At 47.9% G+C, this 20,824-nt stretch overlaps 1 protein-coding gene across 1 annotated transcript; it reads left to right on the forward strand.

Moving 5' to 3' along the window:
• The first annotated feature begins 9,839 nt into the window (after positions 1-9,839).
• On the forward strand, positions 9,840-14,582 carry LOC142015201 (up-regulator of cell proliferation-like). The gene has a single exon (XM_074998617.1). The coding sequence runs from the start codon at positions 9,840-9,842 to the stop codon at positions 14,580-14,582; it is 4,743 nt and encodes a 1,580-aa protein (XP_074854718.1).
• The last annotated feature ends 6,242 nt before the right edge of the window (positions 14,583-20,824 follow it).

A 20,824-nucleotide genomic window follows, 5' to 3' on the forward strand; every position in this document is an offset into this window, starting at 1 on the left:
GCTGGCCTGGCAGCACCCACGACGCCCGGGTGTTCAGGAATTCGGGCCTGTGCTGCCGGCTGGAGGCAGGGACCTACATCCCCCAGCGGGAGATCCCTGTGGGGGACACCACCATGCCCCTCTGCGTCGTCGCAGACACGGCGTACCCCCTCCAGCCCTGGCTCATGCACCCTTACATGGGTCATCTCTCAGCCAGCCAGGAGTGCTTCAACACACGCTTGAACCATGCACGCCAGGAGGTTGAGTGCACTTTTGGCCACCTCAAAGGGCGCTGGAGGTGTCTCCTCACCCGATTGGATGCAGGCCCCACCAACATCCCCCAGATTGTGGGTGCGTGCAGCGCCCTCCACAACCTGGTTGAGAGCAAGGTGGAGGCATTCTTCCAGGGCTGGGTTGCGGAGGCTGGCAGGGCTGACGTGCAGCCATCCGCTGCCCCCAGTCACCAGGTGGACCCCGAGGGGATCTGGGTCCAGGAGGCCCTGCGGGCCCATTTTGACCAGGCCGCGGGGTTAACGCTGGCAGGCCCCCCCCCACTGCGCCCCCCCCATCCTCCACAACACTCCCTGCCCCCACACCCACACCACAGAGCACCCAAGAGCACACCCCCCCCCCACTTTTCTCACAAATAAAAATGGACCTGTTGTTTTTGAAACCAAAAAACAGTGAATTCTCTTATTAATACATATACGTACAGAGGGAGAGAGTAGAACAAAAGGGGGGAACTATTTACATGGAGGGGCAGGTACCATAAAAGAACAGGGGTCTAACACAAACTATATACAAATATAATGGGGGATATGTACAAAGGGGGACAGGGGGCCATGTCCTGGGCCCCGCACCCCTCTACTGTCCGGCTCCCGGGGTTGGAGGGCATGACCCTTGCCTCGGCCTGAGCTCTGGCCGAGGCTGGGTGGGGGCCAGGCAAACTGGCGGATATGGCCGGCGGGTGTCTGCAGGCCCCAGGTCCCCCTTGGTGGAAGGCCCCAGGGTGGCGGGCGGCAGTGGGATGGCGGTCGGAGCAGCGGTCGGAGCGGCGGTCGGAGCGGTGGGTGGAGCGGCAGGCAGTGCGGCATGGGGGGGCCAGGTATTCCACTATGCACTCGAATGTGCACATGAAGGCCCCCCATGCCTCCTGGCACCAGGCCAGTGCTCGCTCCTGGAGCTCCAGCCACCGCTCCTCCACCTGCAAGCACCGTTCTGACATGCCAGCTGACGCTGGAGGGTCGCAAGCATCTGGGGGTCCGTCACCATCCTCTGGTGGCTTCTCCTCTGTCGGCCTCGTCCTGGGGCTGGTTGGTGCTCCGCCGAGGGGCTGGCCTGCTGGGATGGCCCCGGTGGGCTCTCTGGGACCACTGAGACCTCACCGGCGCTCTCCAGGCCCTCCAATGGTGCAGCTGCAGAACACAGGGGGGAAGAAGAGTGGAGACAGCTGTTAGTGTGGGCCCTGACCCGTGGCCCTTGTCCCCCCACCCCTCTGCTGCTGGTTCCCCATCCCTGTCCCCAGGAGATGCTGCTGCTGCTGATGGGTGTCCCCGCCCCCGGGGGACCCTAGGTTCCGCTCCCCCCATCCCCAGGGATGGGGCATGGCGCTGTCCTGCTGGGGGGCAGGGGCTGATGCACTCTTCTGAGGGACATGCCACTGCTGTCCTTGGGGCCATGGTCATCTGGGCATGTGGAGGGCCCTGGTCATGTCTGTTGTCCCCACCCCTCAACCCCAGGGGTGTGCACCGGGGGGAGGTACATACCTGATGGTCCGCTCCCACGGTCGGGGGACACCCTCTGGGCGGACGCCCTGCTGGAGCTCCAGGACAGGAGGGCAATGTGGAGCCCCCCGTCGCTGGAGGAGGATTCCCCCTCCTCCTCCTCCAGCATCGCAGGGGTGGGCTCCTGGCGGGGGCCCCTGGGGTGTGGGGCTTGCCTCCGTGGCAGACTTGGTCTCCGGGGCCTGCTGGGGCTCGTCGGCCGAGGTGTCAAGAGTGGCCAGCGGGGAGGAGGTGTACTGGGAGCCCAGGATGGACCTGAGCTCCCTGTAAAAGGGGCAAGTGGCGGGGGTGGCCCCAGATCAGCCGGCCGCATCGCGGGCCCGGGCATAACCCTGCCGCAGCTCCTTAACCTGACTCCTGACATGGTCAGGAGTGCGGGCAGGGTGACCCTGGGCAGCCAGGCCCTCGGCCAGCTGAGCGAACACATCCGCGTTCCGCCTCTTGCTCCCCATTACCTGGAGCACCTCCTCCTCGCCCCAGAGCCCCAGCAGGTCCCAGATCTTGGTCTCCGTCCAGAAGGGGCCCCGCTGCCTTTTCCCAGGCTGGCTGGCTGCCTGGGAGCCCTGGCTCCCCTTGGGGGGGATGTCCTGGGGGCGCTTGGGGGGCTGGCGGGCGGCCATCGCTGTGGAGGTGGTGGACTGGGGCTGCAGAGGGGCGTGCAGGCTGGCCGCATGGCAGTGCTGCCGCCTGCACACGCTCTCAGCTTCCTGCACAGGAAAGCAGGGGGTGGGGAGCTTTAAGGGGCCACTGCACGCGGCGACCATAGAGCTCAGTGGCTGGAGAGAGCGTCTCTCAACACCTCAGCTGATGGCCGCCATGGCAGACCCCGCTCTTTTGATGTTGCGGGACGCAGATCAGCTACACGTGCCCTACTTCGACGTTCAACGTCGAAGTAGGGCACTATTCCCATCCCCTGACGGGGATAGAGACTTCAACGTCTCGCCGCCTTACATTGGAGTGTACATGTAAGTTGGGCCTCTGTTGTCTTTGAAAAGTTTCCGTGAAGCTTGGGCAGGGAGTTCACTTTTGGCACTGTACCTTTTTATTTCTTTTTAACCAACCTCCTCATTTTTGTGTACTTTCCCTTTCTGAAATTAAATACAGCATTTTGGGGCTACTGTGGTGTTTTTTCCCACCACAGGGATGTTGAATTTTTATTACACTATGGTCTCTATTTCCAAGCAGTCCATTTAAATTTACCTCTTGGACCAGATCCTGTACTCCACTTAGGACTAAATCAAGAATTGCCTCTCCCCTTGTGGGTTCCAGAACCAGATGTTCCAAAAAGCAGTCATCTAAGGTATCAAGAAATTTTATTTCTGCATCTTTGTCCTGAAATGACATGTACCCAGTCAATATGAGGATAGATGAAATCCCCCATTATTGTGGAGTATTTTATTATAGCAGCCTCTCTCACCAACCTTAGCATGTCATAGTCTATAGCCACTGTCTGGTCAGCTGGTCAATAATATATCCCTACTACCATATTCTTATTATTAGAGCATTGTATTACTATCCATAGAGATTCTTTGGAATATTTTGGTTCATGTAAGATTTTAACTTCATTTGATTCTACATTTTCTTTCACATAAGCTACGTCTACACGTGAAGCCTACATCAAAGTAGCTTATTTCGATGTAGCGACATCGAAATAGTCTATTTCGATGAATAATATCTACATGTCCTCCAGGGCAGGCAACGTCGATGTTGGGCTGGCAACGTCGACGTTCAACATCGACGTTGCGCAGCACCACATCGAAATAGGCACTGCGAGGGAACGTCTACACGCCAAAGTAGCACACATCGAAATAAGGGTGCCAGGCACAGCTGCAGACAGGGTCACAGGGCGGACTCAACAGCAAGCCGCTCCCTTAAAGGGCCCCTCCCAGACACAGTTGCACTAAACAACACAAGATCCACAGAGCCGACAACTGGTTGCAGACCCTGTGCATGCAGCATGGATCCCCAGCTGCAGCAGCAGCAGCCAGAAGCCCTGGGCTAAGGGCTGCTGCACACGGTGACCATAGAGCCCCACAGGGGCAGGAGAGAGCGTCTCTCAATCCCTCAGCTGATGGCCACCATGGCGGACCCCGCTATTTCGATATTGCAGGATGCGGATCGTCTACATGTGCCCTACTTCGAAGTTCAACTTCAAAGTAGGGCGCTATTCCCATCCCCTCATGGGGTTAGCGGCTTCGACGTCTCACCGCCTAACGTCGATGTTAACATCGAAATAACGCCCAACATGTGTAGCCATGATGGGCGCTATTTCGAAGTTAGTGCCGCTACTTCGAAGTAGCGTGCATGTGTAGACACGGCTATATAGTGCCACTCTCCCACCAGCACAATCTGTTCTGTCCTTCTGGTACATTTAATACCTTGGTATGACTGTATCCCATTGATTGTCTTCTTTCTACCAAGCTTCTGTGATGCCTAGTATATCAATATCCTCCTTTAACATGAGACAATCTTGTTCTGGCTATGGTCTGAAGAAGTGGGTCTGTCCCACGAAAGCTCACCTAATAAACTATTTTGCCAGTCTTTAAAGTTCTACTTGACTGCTTTTTGCTTTGTTCACCCAGTTATTTAGACTCTTTGTATATAACCGCTTTAAAAATGTGTCACTATTTATCTGTCTGCCATTTCCTGATGGGTTAGACTCTTTTTTATTGGATTGTTTCTCATTTGATCTTACCCATCTTATCATCTTCAGTCCTCTCCTCCTTACTAGAATATAGAGAATCTCAATTAATAGACCTTCCTCTAAGAACGTCTGTCTGATCCATGTGTTTCTTTGCCACTGTGGGCCTTCCCCCAGCCCTTAGTTTGAAAACTGCTGTGACCTTTTTAATGGTAAGTGCCAGCAGTCTGAATTCATTTTGGTTTAGGTGGAGCCCTTCCTTCCTGAATAAGCTCTCTCTTTCCCAAAAGTTTCCCCAGTTCCTAATGAATCCAAACCTCTCCTCCCTATACCATCATCTCATCCTTTCATTGAGACTCTGAAGTTCTGCCTGCCTAACTGTCCCTGCCTGTGGAACTGGAAGCATTTCAGAGAATGCTAACATAGAGCTCCTGGATTTCAATCTCTTTCCTAGCAGCCAACATTTGGCCTCCAGAACCTCTCTCTCCTACCCTTCCCTCTGTCATTGGTACCTCCATGTACCAGACCACTGGCTCCTTCCAGCATTACACATGTCTATATAGATGTCTCAGGAGATACTCATCCTTCACTCCAGGCAGGCAAGTCACAGTACTGTTCTCCTGGTCATCACAAACCCAGCTGTCCATGTTTTTAATGATCAAATCCCCCATTACTAACACCTGTATTTTCCTAATAACTGGAGCTCCCACCCCTGGAGATGTATCCTCAGTGCAAGAGGATACCACAATATCATGTGGAACAAGATTCCCCACTACGGGATGGTTTTCTTCTGTTCCAGTTGAATGTTCTCCTTCCCTGAGTCTTTTGCCTTCATTAACAGCGCAGGGGCTGTCTGAATGGTGGTGGAACGGTTCTACAGTGTTCCACAAAGCCTCATCTACATGTCTCTCTGCCTCCCTTAGCACTTCCAGTTCAGCCGTCCTGGCATCCAAAGCCCAAATATGGTCTCTGTGGGCCAGGAGCTCCTTGCATAAAAAGTACACATATGTCACGCAGCTATATTGACTGGTCAGCCTTACCTCAGTCCCTGGGAAAATCATGGAGGGGATCATCAAGGAATCCATTTTGGAGCACTTGGAAGAGAGGAAAGAGATAAAAAGTAGCCAACATGGATTCAACAAGGGCAAGTCCTGCCTGACCAATCTGATTAGCTTCTATGACGAGCTAACAGGTTCTGTGGACATGGGGAAGTCAGTGGATGTGATATACCTTGACTTCAGCAAACCTTTTGATACCGTCTCCCACAACATTTTTGCCCATAAATTAAGGAAGTATGGATTGGATCCATAGACTATAAAATGGATAGAAAGCTGGCTTGACAGTCAGGCCCAACAGCTCAATATCTGGATGGCAGTTGGTTTCAAGTGGAGTGCTGCAAGTCTCAGGTCTGGGGCCGGTGTTGTTCAACATCTTTATTAATGACCTGGATGAGGGACTGGATTGCACCCTGAGCAAGTTTGTGGACAACACAAAGCTAGCGGGAGAGGTGAACACATTGGAGGTTAGAGATAGGATACAGAGTGACCTGGATAAATTGGAGGACTGGGCCAAAAGAAATCTCATATGGTTCAACTAGGAGATGTATAGAGTCCTGCATTTGGGACGGAAGAATTGTTTTAGGCCGGGGAATGATTGGCTAAGCAGCAGAAAAGTAGAAAGGGACCTAGGGGTTATGTTGGATGAAAGGCTGGATATGAGTAAACGGTGTGCCCTTGTAGCCAAGAAGGCTAATGGCATACTAGGGTACATTAGGAGGAGCATTTCAAACAGAGCTAGAGAAGTGGTAGTTCCCCTCTATTTGACACTGGTGAGGCCACATCTGGAATATTGTGTCCGGTTTTGAACCCCGCACTTTAACAAGGATGTGGATGTGCTGGAGCAGGTGCAGTGGAGGACAACAAAAATGATTCAGGGTCTGGAGCACAAGACCTATGAGGACAGGCTGAGTGATTTGGGTTGGTTTAGTTTACAGAAGAGAAGAGGGAGGGGTGATTTAACAGCAGCCTTCAACTTCCTGGAGGGGAGCACTAAAGAGGAGGGTGAAAAACTGTTCTCAGGGGTGTCAGATGGCAGAACAAGGAGTAATGGTCTGAACTTACATAAGGAGAGGAGTAGGCTGGATCTTACAAAAAACTGCTTCCCCAGGCGGGTGGTGAAGCACTGGAATGCGTTGCCTAGAGAGATGGTGGATTCTCCATCCCTAGGGCTGTGTCTACACTAGCCCAAAATTTCGAAATGGCCATGCAAATGGCCATTTCAAAGTTTACTAATGAAGTGCTGAAATACATATTCAGCACCTCATTAGAATGCTGGCAGCCGCAGCTCTTTGAAATTGCTGCGACACAGCGCCACGCGGCTCATCCAGATGGGGCTCCTTTTTGAAAGGACCCTGGCAATTTCAAAATCCCCTTATTCCGAACAGCAGATAGGAATAAGGAGATTTCAAAGTTGCTGGGGTCCTTTCGAAAAGGAGCCCCATCTGGACAAGCCGCATGGCGGCAAGCTGCAGCGATTTCGAAGTGCCGTGGCTGTCAGCATTCTAATGAGGTGCTGAATATGTATTTCAGTACTTCATTAGTAAACTTCAAAATGGCCATTTGCATGGACATTTCCAAGTTTTGGGCTAGTGTAGACACAGCCTAGAGGTTTTTAAGTCCCAGCTTGACAAGGTCCTGGCTAGATGACTTAGATGGGGTTGATCCCACTTGAAGCAGGGAGCTGGAGTAGATGACCGCCTGAGGTCCCTTCAAGCCCTATGATTCTATAATTCTATGACATTATAGGTATTCATACATGCGATACTGGGCGCAATAAACAGGATAACCCACACTCTGCTGCTGGACTTCTGCCTGCATTCTCTCCTACAGATAATTAGATTTTTGATAGGGTTTTTATCTAAATCAGGTAGTTTTGCTTTAGTTTAGTTTAAAAGAGGTTTTAAAGAATGTCAAGTATATCTTGCCCCCTTCAAACTCCACCTCTAAGCTCCCACATGAAACTCCCTGTTAGCTGCTCCTTTTCACTAAACTCCCTGACCACATACTAGTCGGCTTTTTATAGCCCTGGTCTTCCTGGCAACTCTGAGCCTTAGTTAAGGCTTCACCAATGAGCAGAGAATTACAGATTTCAAATCCTCGTTAAAAAGCTCACAGCTTCCAACTGGCAGCTTCAGCACATGGTCTTCCAAACAATACATAAACACAAGATCAACACACAGTGTCTTTTAGGCAACTAACAAGTAATCCCCTAACACAAACTCACACACTAGAGACAGCCACTTACCTCAAGAGTCCCATAATCACTTCTTCACTTGGAGAACTCTCACACAAAACTTCCTGTTAGCTGCTCCTGTTCTCTAGGCTCATCCTATGCCTACTCACCACTCAGTTCATTAATATTAGTTTTGCACTGCCCCTCTTATTGCATCATCTTCAGTTGTTCACAGAGTCACTGTTTTCCAGGCTGAAGTCCCCTTCTATAGAAGTTGAAGTCATGTTTCCTGGGGAATGTGCTGAGCCCAGAAGCATGACTGTGCCTGTGTATTCAGTCTTCACTTCTCACCCCAACATAATGTACTGAAAAGAAACATGGAGGCTGGGGGACATTCAAATGCAGTAGAAAACAAAGATGAGGAGCTGGAAGAATTGGTTCACTGCCTGAAACACTATGGGTTGGCCAAGTTGGATGAATAACTGATGTTTTGGTTTTGTGGCAGTTCCAAATATAAATAAATAAATAAATTTTGGTTTGCATTAAAACCCTCTTTTTTCAAGTTTTGATGACTCAGAAAGTTAAATCTGGCCATGTTCTGGAGCAGTAATTCAAACTTGGCTTTCCTCCATGCACTGGGATACATGTTATAGGGCCATAGTTTACAATACACTTGCAAATCACCACGGCTACGTCTACACGTGCACCCAACTTCGAAATAGCTTATTTCGATGTTGCGACATCGAAATAGGCTATTTCGATGAATAACGTCTACACGTCCTCCAGGGCTGGCAACGTCGATGTTCAACTTCGACGTTGCTCAGCCCAACATCGAAATAGGCACAGCGAGGGAACGTCTACACGCCAAAGTAGCACACATCGAAATAAGGGAGCCAGGCACAGCTGCAGACAGGGTCACGGGGCGGACTCAACAGCAAGCCGCTCCCTTAAAGGGCCCCTCCCAGACATACTTTCATTAAACAGTGCAAGATACACAGAGCCAACAACTAGTTGCAGACCCTGTATATGCAGCACGGACCCCCAGCTGCAGCAGCAGCAGCCAGAAGCCCTGGGCTAAGGGCTGCTGCCCACGGTGACCACAGAGCCCCGCAAGGGCTGGAGAGAGAGTATCTCTCAACCCCCCAGCTGATGGCCGCCATGGAGGACCCCGCTATTTCGATGTTGCGGGACGCGGATCGTCTACACGTCCCTACTTCGATGTTGAACGTCGAAGTAGGGCGCTATTCCCATCCGCTCATGGGGTTAGCGACTTCGACGTCTCGCCACCTAACGTCGATTTCAACTTCGAAATAGCGCCCAACACGTGTAGATGTGACGGGCGCTATTTCGAAGTTACTGCCGCTACTTCGAAGTAGCGTGCACGTGTAGACGCAGCCCACATGTGGCATACTGGACACCACTTTGTGGCAAAAGGCAGCTCCTCAGAGCCACACAGGGAGCACCCTCGGCCCACTCCTCGCACATGCCCACCACGTGGTGGGACAAGTCTGTGTCAGCAGCGGCAGCAGCTCCTCCTGCAGCTCTTGCCCAGGTGCAGCTCCTGTGGCTCTGGCCCAGAGACACACAGCTCCCGTGGCCCCAGCATGGCCCCAGAGGAGGCTGTTCTGGTGCATCACACGTGACTCCTGCCACGGCACAGCTCATGTGGCCCACCGGCAGCAACTCAGGTGAGTCGATGGCAGTTTGCGTGGGGGTGCCTAGCTTGGGGGAGGAGGAGGAAATTTATTTTGAGTCGGGGGGCTCTGGCAATCCTGGAATTTCTGTTGGACACCACTGTTGTAGGAGGACTGCCAGGATGGAACAGGTACATCACTTCTTCCTCTAGCCATTTTATGAATGGTTGAAACGGCACACGTCAAATTTGCATTTGTTTCAGGCCAAGCAAAACCTCGTTTTACACTGAATACACGACCTGTCTGAAAGAATTAGTCCAGCTCTGCTCCAGTGTAGCGTTTCAGTTAGGATGAGTGAGTATATAAGTGCATGAAATCTGTACCAGTTGCTCCAAATAAATGGTGTTTGGGTCTCACAGCTACACTAGTCTTCCAAGTGACTATCACTTACAAAGAACATGCTAGCATCCATCATTTTTGTTCAGTAATTTCAGTTCCCTTCACATTACAGCCCTGATACCAAAGTAACACTGATATCTGATAACTTTTTTAGTTTAATGAACTGTATTCATGTTGTATCACCTTTCTGCAGAGAGACTGAAAACCCTCAAGTACACAGAGTCAAAGCTGAAAATGAAGAAATACAGAAGGAAGAAACTGAGGCTGAAAGATGTGCTGAAAATCACCACAGAAAGTCTTAAGGACGGGCGGCCAAAGACAATAGAAGAGGTACCTTGGCACTTCTTGAGGCAGCTCATGGCTCTGAATGGGACAGCGAGAAGCACAAACATTGAGCACAGAACTCCCACACATCATACACTAGCTATGGAGCTGGATATTCATGAAGAATATTTTTTTTGCAGTGACACTGAAACCAGTGACTCTCTGCACCCCTTGGATGTTCTCTGTGCCATTCTGCTTTGTTCAGATAGTTTCCTACAGCAGGAGATTCTGTCCAAAATGTCCATGTGCCAGTTTGCCCTGCCTCTGCTGCTGCCCGCCCTCGACACCCCCAGGTGCACCCTAATGCTGTGGGCCATGAGGGACATTGTGAAAAACTGGAGGCCGCACTCCCTGGCAGAGAGCAGAGGGTTCAGGGAGCAGAGTCTGGTACTCATTGAAATGCCGACCGTTTCCTTTGTGCGCCTGGGGAGCTGCAGCTTCTCCAAGTCCAAACTCCTCAATGAGGTTCTCAGCCCCTCCCAGCAGCGGTACAATTTCTTTGTCCATCAGGACATGGAGTCAGGAAATATCCCTCGAGAAATGGCAGATGGGCTGGTCGAGATTGCCTGGTATTTTCCTGGGGGCAGGAAAAATTCAGATCTTTTTCCAGAACCTGTTGCAGTTACAAATCTACGTGGAGATATCAAGTCACACAAGCTTCAGTTTCGTTTCTTAACACAGGTCTCCTCAGCAGTATTCATAGTCACTGAAAGCATCAGTGAGTCAGAGCATGACCTGTTATCATCTCTTCAGGGATCAGACACTAAATGCTACTTCATCTTTAATAGCCATTCTGGAAAAGCCAAGGAAACCCTGACATGCCTGAAAAGGCTAGCCCCAGTCCTGAAACTGAACAACTCTCGAGTGTTGCAGAAAGGAAGTGCCACAAATAAGGCAGCATTTGTGAAAAATCTGCAGTCTGCAATACAGGCCATAATGAGCTCTTCTCCCAAGAGAATGAGCATAGAAAGCATGGCAGAGGTGGCTAGTGAATTGAGCATCCAAGTGGATGAAGATGCTGAGGAATGTCAGAGGGCCCATGAACATGCAAAGAAAATCACTGCACAAATAAAAGATTTGGCAGAGTACAAGAAGGAAAACCTAAGACTCCAGGGTGAGCCATGGGAAAAGTTAGCTGAAGTGGAAAAAGAACTGTGCCGATTGAGAAGGCAAGGAGACATCCCTCTTGAGAAATACAAAGCTCAGCTGAAAGAGAAATTATCCAACTTACGAGTTCAGCAGAATAAATTTCACCCTGCTGAAGGTATGAATATATTTATTACCACAATAGAACAACTGCCTCCCAGGGACAGGCATTACTTCCTGAAATGGATGAAGTTTGACCTGGATCTCATTGCTCGGGCAAATCTTTCTGACCTATGGGATCAATATAAAGAGAAATGTAACAACTCAAAAACAGACTCCCAAAAGTTGGCAGAACTAGACAAAATAACTTCTACCAGCTCCTTAGGGGTTGAGCATTTCATACGTGAGTTAGGACAGCTTTATGAGGCTGAGTGCTTCGTAATTGACAAAAACCCAGAAAAGCAAGGAAAATTCAGACATCTCCCAGGCCTAGCAGCTGACTTGATGCTGGAAGGGTTTCCCATGGAGTTAATCGATGGAGATGTATCCAATATCCCACTACAGTGGGTGATGGATGTTCTGACAGCACTCCATAGCAAGCTGCAGGAAAGGTCCAGAATGCTGGTTCTAACAGTGCTGGGAGTGCAGAGCACTGGGAAATCCACTTTATTCAATACCATGTTTGGCCTGCAGTTGGCAGTGAGCAGCGGCCGATGTACACGGGGAGCCTTCATGTCAGTCATTAAAGTGGCAGAGAACTTTCAGCAGGAGCTGGGCTATGATATCATCCTAGTGATAGACACAGAAGGTCTGAAAGCCCCTGAACTGGCCAAACTAGAGGGTAGTTACCAACATGACAATGAGCTGGCCACACTGGTGGTTGGACTGAGTGACATCACCATTGTGAACTTGGCCATGGAGAATGCCACAGAAATGCAGGATATTTTGCAAATTGTGGCCCATGCATTTCTTAGAATGGCAGAAATCGGGCACAAACCCAACTGCCAGTTTGTGCATCAGAATGTCAGTGATGTGTCTGCGCATGAACAAAACATGAAGGACAAGAAACATCTCCTGGAGCAGCTGGACGAAATCATCAAAGTTGCAGCAAAAATGGAAAAGAAAGGCAGGGAGGTGAAATTTTCTGATATTATGGATTATGACCTGGAAAAACACAACTGGTACATTCCCGGTCTGTGGCTTGGAGTCCCCCCCATGGCTCCCGTGAATGTAGGATATAGTGAAAAGGTTTTTGAATTAAAGAAACATTTGTTTGAATTTTTGAAAGGCTGTTCAGAAAAGAGAAACACCAAGAACATTCCCCAGTTTATCAAATGGGTGAGGAGCCTGTGGGATGCTGTTAAACATGAGAACTTCATCTTCAGCTTTAGAAACAGCCTCATCGCTGAAGCCTACAACCAGCTGTCTATGAACTATGCAGAGTGGGAATGGGGTTTCCGGAAGGAGATGTATCTCTGGGTATCCGAAAAAGGAACTTTCATACAAAATCAGACATTATATGAAGACACCAGTATTTTGACCAAACTAAGAAATGAGGCACAGGAGAAACTTAGTCAAGAAACGGAGAAGATTTTGGATAATTTAAAACAGTATTTTGAAAGTGGAGCAGCAAATCTGCACCTGATAGAAAAATACAAAGAAGATTTTATGAGAAGTGCAAATTGTCTCAAGAATGAACTGGAGAATTATTCATTCAGTAAGCTGCAAGAAGTGACTGAACTTAGAAAAGGCCAACATAAAATAAATGCTGTCTTGTCAGAGTACAAGAGAAAAATTGAAGAGGACGTTGACAGACTTCTGACCCAATGCAGGAAAAGTAATTGCAGGTTAAGTAATAATGAACTGGAGAAGGAATTTGAACACATGTGGACAGGAACATTGACAGAATTATCACTGATTCCTTTACAAAAACGCAACATCTATGGAGAAATGGAGTTCTGTCTTATAAGAGAACTAGAGAATAGGGGGAGTGCAGTAAAGCAGATGTTAAAGAGGGTGAAAAGTTCATCTGCTCCTAAAACACATTTCAAAATGAAAGATGAGTACTTAGACATCAGCATGTCCAAAGTTTTCACAACATCACAGTCAGATTTCAAAGAATGCTGGCATAAAACAGAGGTTCTAGCTGAATCCCTAATAGAAAGGTGCAAGAGTTACACTGAAGGAAAGGTAAATTGCAAAGCAGATTACGATGAAACTTACTGCAGAAAGTTGTTGCGGATTATTAATGAGCAGCTTCAGCAGAGTGATGTTCTTTACATCAGTGCTTGCTTTGAAGTCGAGCTGAAGCTTCACATTTTGTGGGATGCAGCGTGTGAGTTTCAGAAGATTCATGAAAAATTCATTGAGGAAAATGATCCTCTACAGCGTCTGGGGAATCTGAAATCTCAGTATTTCTCCACATTCAAATCTCTTTACTTAGAGAAAGATGAATGTCAGGAAAAGGCCTGGAATTTCTGTGATCGGTGTCTGAAACCTGCACTAGAGGACTATATGAACAGGAGACTTGGAACAAATATAGTGGATGACTTTCTCAGCAGTGAAATTTCTGTTAAGTACAAAACCCGAAGCGCCTTCCAATGCTTTGTTCTGGAGAAGCTGTTGGAAGAAAATGACTATAACAATTATGTGCAATATGTAAAGAATTATTCTGATTTCATCAAAACCCAGACACAGAGACACTTGGTGATGCACTGCAGAGAGAAGGCAAGCTTAGGAGATTTAGAGAAAAGGATTTTAACCCCAATGATTAGTAAAGTCAGTGATGTTCTGAAAAACTCCGAAGGGGTAAACACTAAAACAGCCTCTGCCTTTCTAGGAAACCTTTGTGAAAAGCTGGAACAGGACCTAGTGATTCCCAAGGACAGCTTAGAAATGATACTGTTTAAAAACACAGCCAGTGTGAACCAATTTTCAGCTTTTGTATTACAGTTTATTCCTGAGCTGGAAAAACAAGTTTTATCCACTTTTGAAAACATGGAAACAGAGTCAAAACTCTCACAGCTTGCAGTGAAGCCCCAGGATGAGATCTTCAGGAGAGTGATTGGCTGTGGGAAACAGTGTCCATTCTGTAAAGTCCCCTGTGACACAGAAGGCCCTGCACACAAGCAACATTTTGCCTCAATGCATCGACCTAAAGGATTAGGGTGGATATGCCAGGGTAGCAAAACAGAGGCACTTAGCTGTGATATATGCTCTTCTGCAGTGGTTTCCAATGACACATTCACATGTTCAGAGACAAAAGGGGAACCTCATCCTTATAAAGATTATCGCGATTTTTTTCCGGACTGGCACATCCAGCCAGATTCCAGTGACAATGCCTCCGATTACTGGAAGTTTGTTTTCAATAAATTCAATCACCATTTTGCTAAAGAATTTGATGCTGCTCCTCCCAATCTTCCTGAGGAATGGGCTAAAATAACTAAAGAGCAGGCCCTGAAGAGCCTAACGGAAGCCTTTGCATTGAATCAAGGAACAGGCTGAGAATTCTGTTAAAAGTGGAGAGTTACAGAAGTTAATTTCCTTTAACCGGAGCATGTGAAAAAAAATCCATCTTCTAAATACATAATTTCATTTCGGTTAGACTACCAGATACAGTTGGTAGCTTCCAAACAGATTAAAAAAAATCCCATTTCATGTCAGATAATAATTTTTGGCACAATTAAAAATGAGGGGAAAACTCACCATGCAGTTTCTGTAGCTTTGTGTTTAAAGAACAAATAAGTAATAACCCCAAATCTGTCCTCACCACTGCAATTTGGTGGTGTGGAGGTACCATCCAGAGACCTGAAAACCTCTCCCAGATGAGTGTCCCTCTAAAAACACCCTTGAATACCAACTGTCAACCTTTCTACTTATGGAATAGTAACAGAGAGGAAGCCGTGCTAGTCTATACACTATCAAAACAAAAAGCAGTCAAGTAGCACTTTAAAGGCTAGCAAAATAGTTTATTAGGTGAGCTTTCGTGGGACAGACCCACTTCTTGAGACCATGAAAGCTCAGCTAAGAAACTATTTTGCTAGTCTTTAAAGTGCTACTTGACTGCTTTTTCTTTCTACTTATGGTATCAATGACCTGTGCCTCTGTGATTAATCTAACCCTAAACAGCCCAGCACTGTATGAAGTTACTGGATTTTGAGATGAACATTGTGATGGGGTTCAGGGGTCCCCCTGCACTGCACCCCGTCCGCTGGCAGGAGAGACTCTCACTCAGCAGGTACAACAGCAGGTTTATTAGGCAACAGATGTCCAGTTTCTCACAGAAGCAACAGCATAGCCGCCAGAGACAGTCCTTCCAACCTGTCCTGGGGAGAAGACCCCGAGGGGTGCCCCTCTGGGGTGTAGCTTCCCCCTCCTCAGGCTGGCTGCCTTCCAGCTCTCCCTTTTCCTAGCCTCTAACTGCCACCCCCGATTCAAACCCCTCTCAGCTCCTCCCTGCTCTTTGTTCAGGCAGAGGTGTTACCTGCCAGTTGTAGCCCCAGGGTCATCCTTAGCCACTGGGAGCTGCTGCTTGCCTCAGACATCCAGCCTGACTCACACATGCACTCCCCCCACTCCCTCACAAACATGCAAAACATTGTTGTGAACCGCTGTTCTACTTTTGCAGCAAATCTTGTGCAAAGTGGGCCAAGTGAGGTATCTATTGAAGGCTTATGATTTGCTGATTCTGTTTTTACTGCTCATATGTTTGCATCATTTCTAGATTTGAAGTTATAATTATTGGTTCTGTACTTGTATCTGGCATTTTAGTTTCTGGGAAACCTCAAGGGGAGGCTTGGCAACCTACTGTAAAAGGATCCCTAGTCAAGTGAAACAGCACTTGACAGGTGAAGAATGTTATCAGGTTCCAATCCACACCTGAGGAATGGTTGTGATCATGCTATCCACCAGACAGGCAATGGCTGATTGCCTAAAAAGGACTTGGACAGTTGACCTGCCTCTGTGACAGACACCACCTCAGACATGGTTCCACACAGGGAGAACACTGGAATTCCCTCCATATGGGCGAGGGTAAAGGACCCTGAGAGTTCCTCCATTTTTGTCTTCACTCCAGCTCATTGCTTCAGAAGCATTTTTACTATGAACAGGGCCTGGAAGGATTGCTGACCCATCCTAACTGAGTATGTATTTCTGAGACTTTTAAGATAGCAGTTTATTGCACCACTGCTGCAAGCCTGCATCAAGAACTTTGTGACTGGTGCAAGTAATTTGATTCCTTCAACAGTTTCACTCTCAATCTATTTGTTCTCTTCATTTATAAATCTTTAGATTTTAGATTCTATAGGATTGGCACAGCATGCTCTTTTGAGTGAGAGCTGAGGTATACATCAACCTGGGAACATGGCTGGTCCTTTGGGACTGGAAGAACCTGTGTGGATTTGGTGAGATTGGTTTTCATATAAGGGTGGATATGGGGTGTCTGGGGTAGAGGTAGTACCTTTGACTCTCCGACAGCTGCGCCTTTATAGGCGGACGGAAGCACTGGTTCTCAGTCACCACTCAGCTCTCACTGTTGGCTCCTAGCAGCTGTTGTGCATTACAGCGACGCCATCCCCTGGGCAACTGTGTCAGCTCACAGGCGAAACACAGTGAGGGGGGGTCTGGTCTGTCTCACATACCGACCTTGTGGAGGGACTTGTTCCTTCTCATTTCTAATTCACAGTCTCAATGGCGAACCAGGAGATGTGGTGCTGCAAATCGACAAACTCCTGTGAAGGCGGAGGAAGACGCCCCACTGCCTTGTGGGTTATCCTGAGAAGGAGTTAGGCTAAGGGAATAAACCCTGACAGAAAATCCGGAGGGGAGTCCTAAGGTGGTTCTGGGTCAACTTCTGGCACCGTCCCAGCAATTCCTGCAGCTGAGCTAGTACCAAACATAGAGGTTATCCTTTCCTTTGGACTATATCAGTAAAGCCAAGGGGGGGTGGGCCTGGTGTCTGGGCAGCCCAGGGTCTCCATACAAATTGCCCAGGCTCACGCCTGGAAAGGTACTCCAGCATTGCTTAACAGCATTGAACCAACATGGGAGGCAACAGATACCAGTTATAAGCTCTTGCTCGATTGGCACAGACAACAAGCACCAGGGATTGCTTCCGACAGTGGGAGAGATCATCGCATCTCATTGGACAGTCACCGCCCTCCTCCAGCTGGGCAGCCCCTAGCCAGTAGGGTACTGTCCCGCCACAGTTCACCTGCCTCGCTGGGTGCATGAGGCTTAAGATTCCCAAACCTGACAAGTGACTGAAATGAGCATCAGACAAACCAACAAGAAAATTATAAAGAAAAGGAAATAATCAAAGTTTTAAGCTTGCTTGTTGGAAGGTACGGACCATGTTGACCGGTTTGACAGAAGATGTTCAAGACATCAGTGACACCCAAAAGAGCACTGTCATCAACAAGGAACTGAAGAGGCTCCAAGTTGACATTGCCACTTTGCAGGAGATGTGACTCACAGCTTCGGGATCCCTAAAGGAAAAGAACTACAGCTTTTTCTGGCAGGGCAAAGCCCAAGAAGAACCCAGGGAGCACAGTGTCAGCTTTGCCATCAGAACACCCTTCTGCAAATGGTGGAACTAGTCACGGGTGGATCATAAAGAGTCTTTCAGGTCAAACTTCAAACCTGCGCCGGTCCCATCAACCTGATCAGTGCTTACGCTCCAACCCTGAACACCACACCAGAAGCAAAGGACAAGTTCTATGATGAGCTCAGTGCTGCCATAGTGCAAATACCTGCCCATGAACAATTGTACCTTTTGGGTGACCTCAATGCAAGAGTTGGAGCCGATTGTAACTCATGGCCCTCTTGCCTTGGTCACTTCGGTGTGGGAAAAATGAATGACAATGGACAGCTTCTCCTCGAACTTTGCACGTACCACAATCTGTACATCACAAACACATTTTTCCAAACAAGCCACAGCACAAAGTGTCATGGAGACACCCACGCTTGAAACACTGGCACTAGTTAGACTTGGTCATCACCAGATGCGACAACCTCAAAAACGTCCTCCTGACACGCAGCTACCCTAGTGCCGACTGCGATACAGATCATTGGCTAGTCTGCTCCAAGCTAAAGCTGAGACCCAAGAAGCTGCACCATTCTAAACCAACTGGAAGGCCCCGCATTGACGCCAGAAAGATGGCAAACTCAGAAAAAGCTGAAATGTTCAGAGAGACCCTTGAGGAGAATCTGCGCAGCAGCCCTGGGGGTGCTGATGTGACATCCAGATGGCAGCATCTGAGGGACACAATCTACAATAGAGCCTTGTCAGTGTTTGGAAGAAGAGCTGGAAACACAAACGACTGGTTTGAAGCTAACTCCAATGAGATGATTTCAGTCATTGAAAAGAAGCGTGCTGCACTTCTGGAGTATAAACGCTCACCCAGTCAGAGTACCCAGCAAGCACTCAGAGTAGCCAGAAAAATAGTACAGCAGACAGCCAGGTGCTGTACCAACAACTACTGGCTTAAGCTGTGCAGCAATATCCAGACCTGTGCTGACTCTGGTAATCTCAGGGGAACGTACGAGGGCATAAAAAAGGCAATGGGACTCATCCAGAACAAGACGGCGCCTCTGAAATCCAAACCTGGTGAAGTCATCACTGACAAAGCCACACAGATGGAGTGCTGGGTTGAGCACTACTCCGAACTGTACTCATGTGAGAACACTGGTTGATACAGCCCTCAACGCCATCGAGCTCCTGTCAGTCATGGACGAGCTGGACCAGGAACCAATTGTGCTCAAATTGAAGAAAGCTACTGACAGCACTGCAGTAGGAAAGGCCCCAGGCCAGGATGGTACCACCAGAGGTAATCAAGTGTGCCTTGGACACACTCCTGGAACCCCTACATTAGCTGCTGTGCCTGTGCTGGAGAGAGGGTGAGGTTCCACAGGATATGCGGGACGCCAACATTGTAACCTTGTATAAGAACAAAGGAGACAGAAATGACTGCAACAATTACCGTGGAATCTCTCTCCTAAGTATCACTGGCTTTGAAGCTCAGGAGCAAAGCTAAGAACAATGGGCTAATTAACAGCCAGGCCTCGGACTGCCTTTGGCTAATTACCATCAGTTGATTCGCCAGGACACTTGTCCCAGACATGAGGAAAAATCTCCGGCCCATTAAGACACAAATGCCCTCAATTGTCTACCTCACAGGTGTTAACTACACCCTTGAACTCCCTGTGAGAACCAGTATCAAACAGTTTAATTAAATTAAACCAAGGAAGAAGCCTACATGACCCAATGGGTATAAAGAGGGGTCCAGCAGACCCCCTATTTGAGCTCCAATCATCTTTCCTGCCGGACAGGAGGGTGGGGGTATCCCCAGGTCCCCAAGGATGCTCGACTCCTGGAAAAAAAGGACAAAGGACTTCTTCCCAAGGGACTGAGAGGAAAACTGGCCAAGCCACATTGGTAATGCAGGGGTAAGAATAGGACCTAATAGGTATTTTACTTTTTATTTCTTTTGCGCGCATTCATCAAGTATAGATCTATGAATTCAACAAGCGTAGATTTATGAATTAGAGTGCATGCTAGCTATTTGTAATCAAAGTATAAACCTTGTAACAATTGTAACCACAAGAGCTTAACTCGCTAGGTAAACAAACAAAGCAACATTCTAACTGTAAGACCTTAACTTGTTAGATAAATAAACAAAGTAATTGATTAAGTGGTAACCTCACTCCTCCTGTTACTTTGCAAAGCCCAACACAAAACAAAGAACCCAGCTCCTTTTCAGCAGCTCTTAGCCTGGTTACTGGTGGGCTCTGCCCTGGCAGTTAAAATCTCATATTAATACAAGGGCATAACTGGCATCTCACCTGACCATCGGCTAACAACACCGGACATGACTTTATAGACCTCTCACATATTCCCCCTTAGTTCTCCCTTTTCGAAGATGAAAAGTCACAATCTTTTTTAATCTGTCTTCATATGGCACCTGTTCCAAACCCCTAATCATTTCTGAGATGAGGTGGCCACATCTGTATTCAGTATTCAATGTATAGGAGTACCAAGAATTTATATAGAGGCAATAAGATATTCTCCATTTTATACTCTATATTCCTTTTTAATGATTCCAGATATTCTGTTTGCCTTTTTAACTGCAGCTGCATGTTGTGTGGATGTTTCCAGAGGACTATCCACAATGACTCCAAGATCTCTCTCTTCAATACTTATAGCTAAATTAGTCCTCAGCGTTTTGTATGTATAGTTGGGGTTATTTTTCCAATGTGCATTACTGTACTTTGCATTTATCACATTAAAATTATTTGCCATTTTGTTGCCCAATCACTTAGTTTTGAGAGACCTTTCTGAAGCTCTTCACAGTCTGCTTTGTCCTTAACTCGCCCAAGCAATTTAGTATCATAAACAGTACAATAAAAGGAATCATAAACAGTATCATAATCAGGTTAGTTATCATATATGATGTTAGCTGTTATCAGCTTTTCCAAAGGTCCCCATACCATTTCCCATTCTCATATGTTATGCTCTGGTCTTTTCTGGGAAATGGAGTGCCTGGCTCTTTGTGGACTCCACTGTGCAAACATTAAACTGAACGTCAGTAAATATTTTAATTATTTTTTAAATAATAATAATGTTGCTCAAGGAACTGTGACACTGAACTGGTTAGGTATGTAATTCAGGGAAGACTTCGAAAGGACTCCAGCAACTTCAAAATCCCCTTATTCCTATCTGCTGATTTCGAAGTTGCTGGGGTCCTTTC

This window comes from Carettochelys insculpta, chromosome 6 (assembly GCF_033958435.1).
Source record: "Carettochelys insculpta isolate YL-2023 chromosome 6, ASM3395843v1, whole genome shotgun sequence".
Lineage (NCBI taxonomy): Eukaryota > Metazoa > Chordata > Testudines > Carettochelyidae > Carettochelys > Carettochelys insculpta.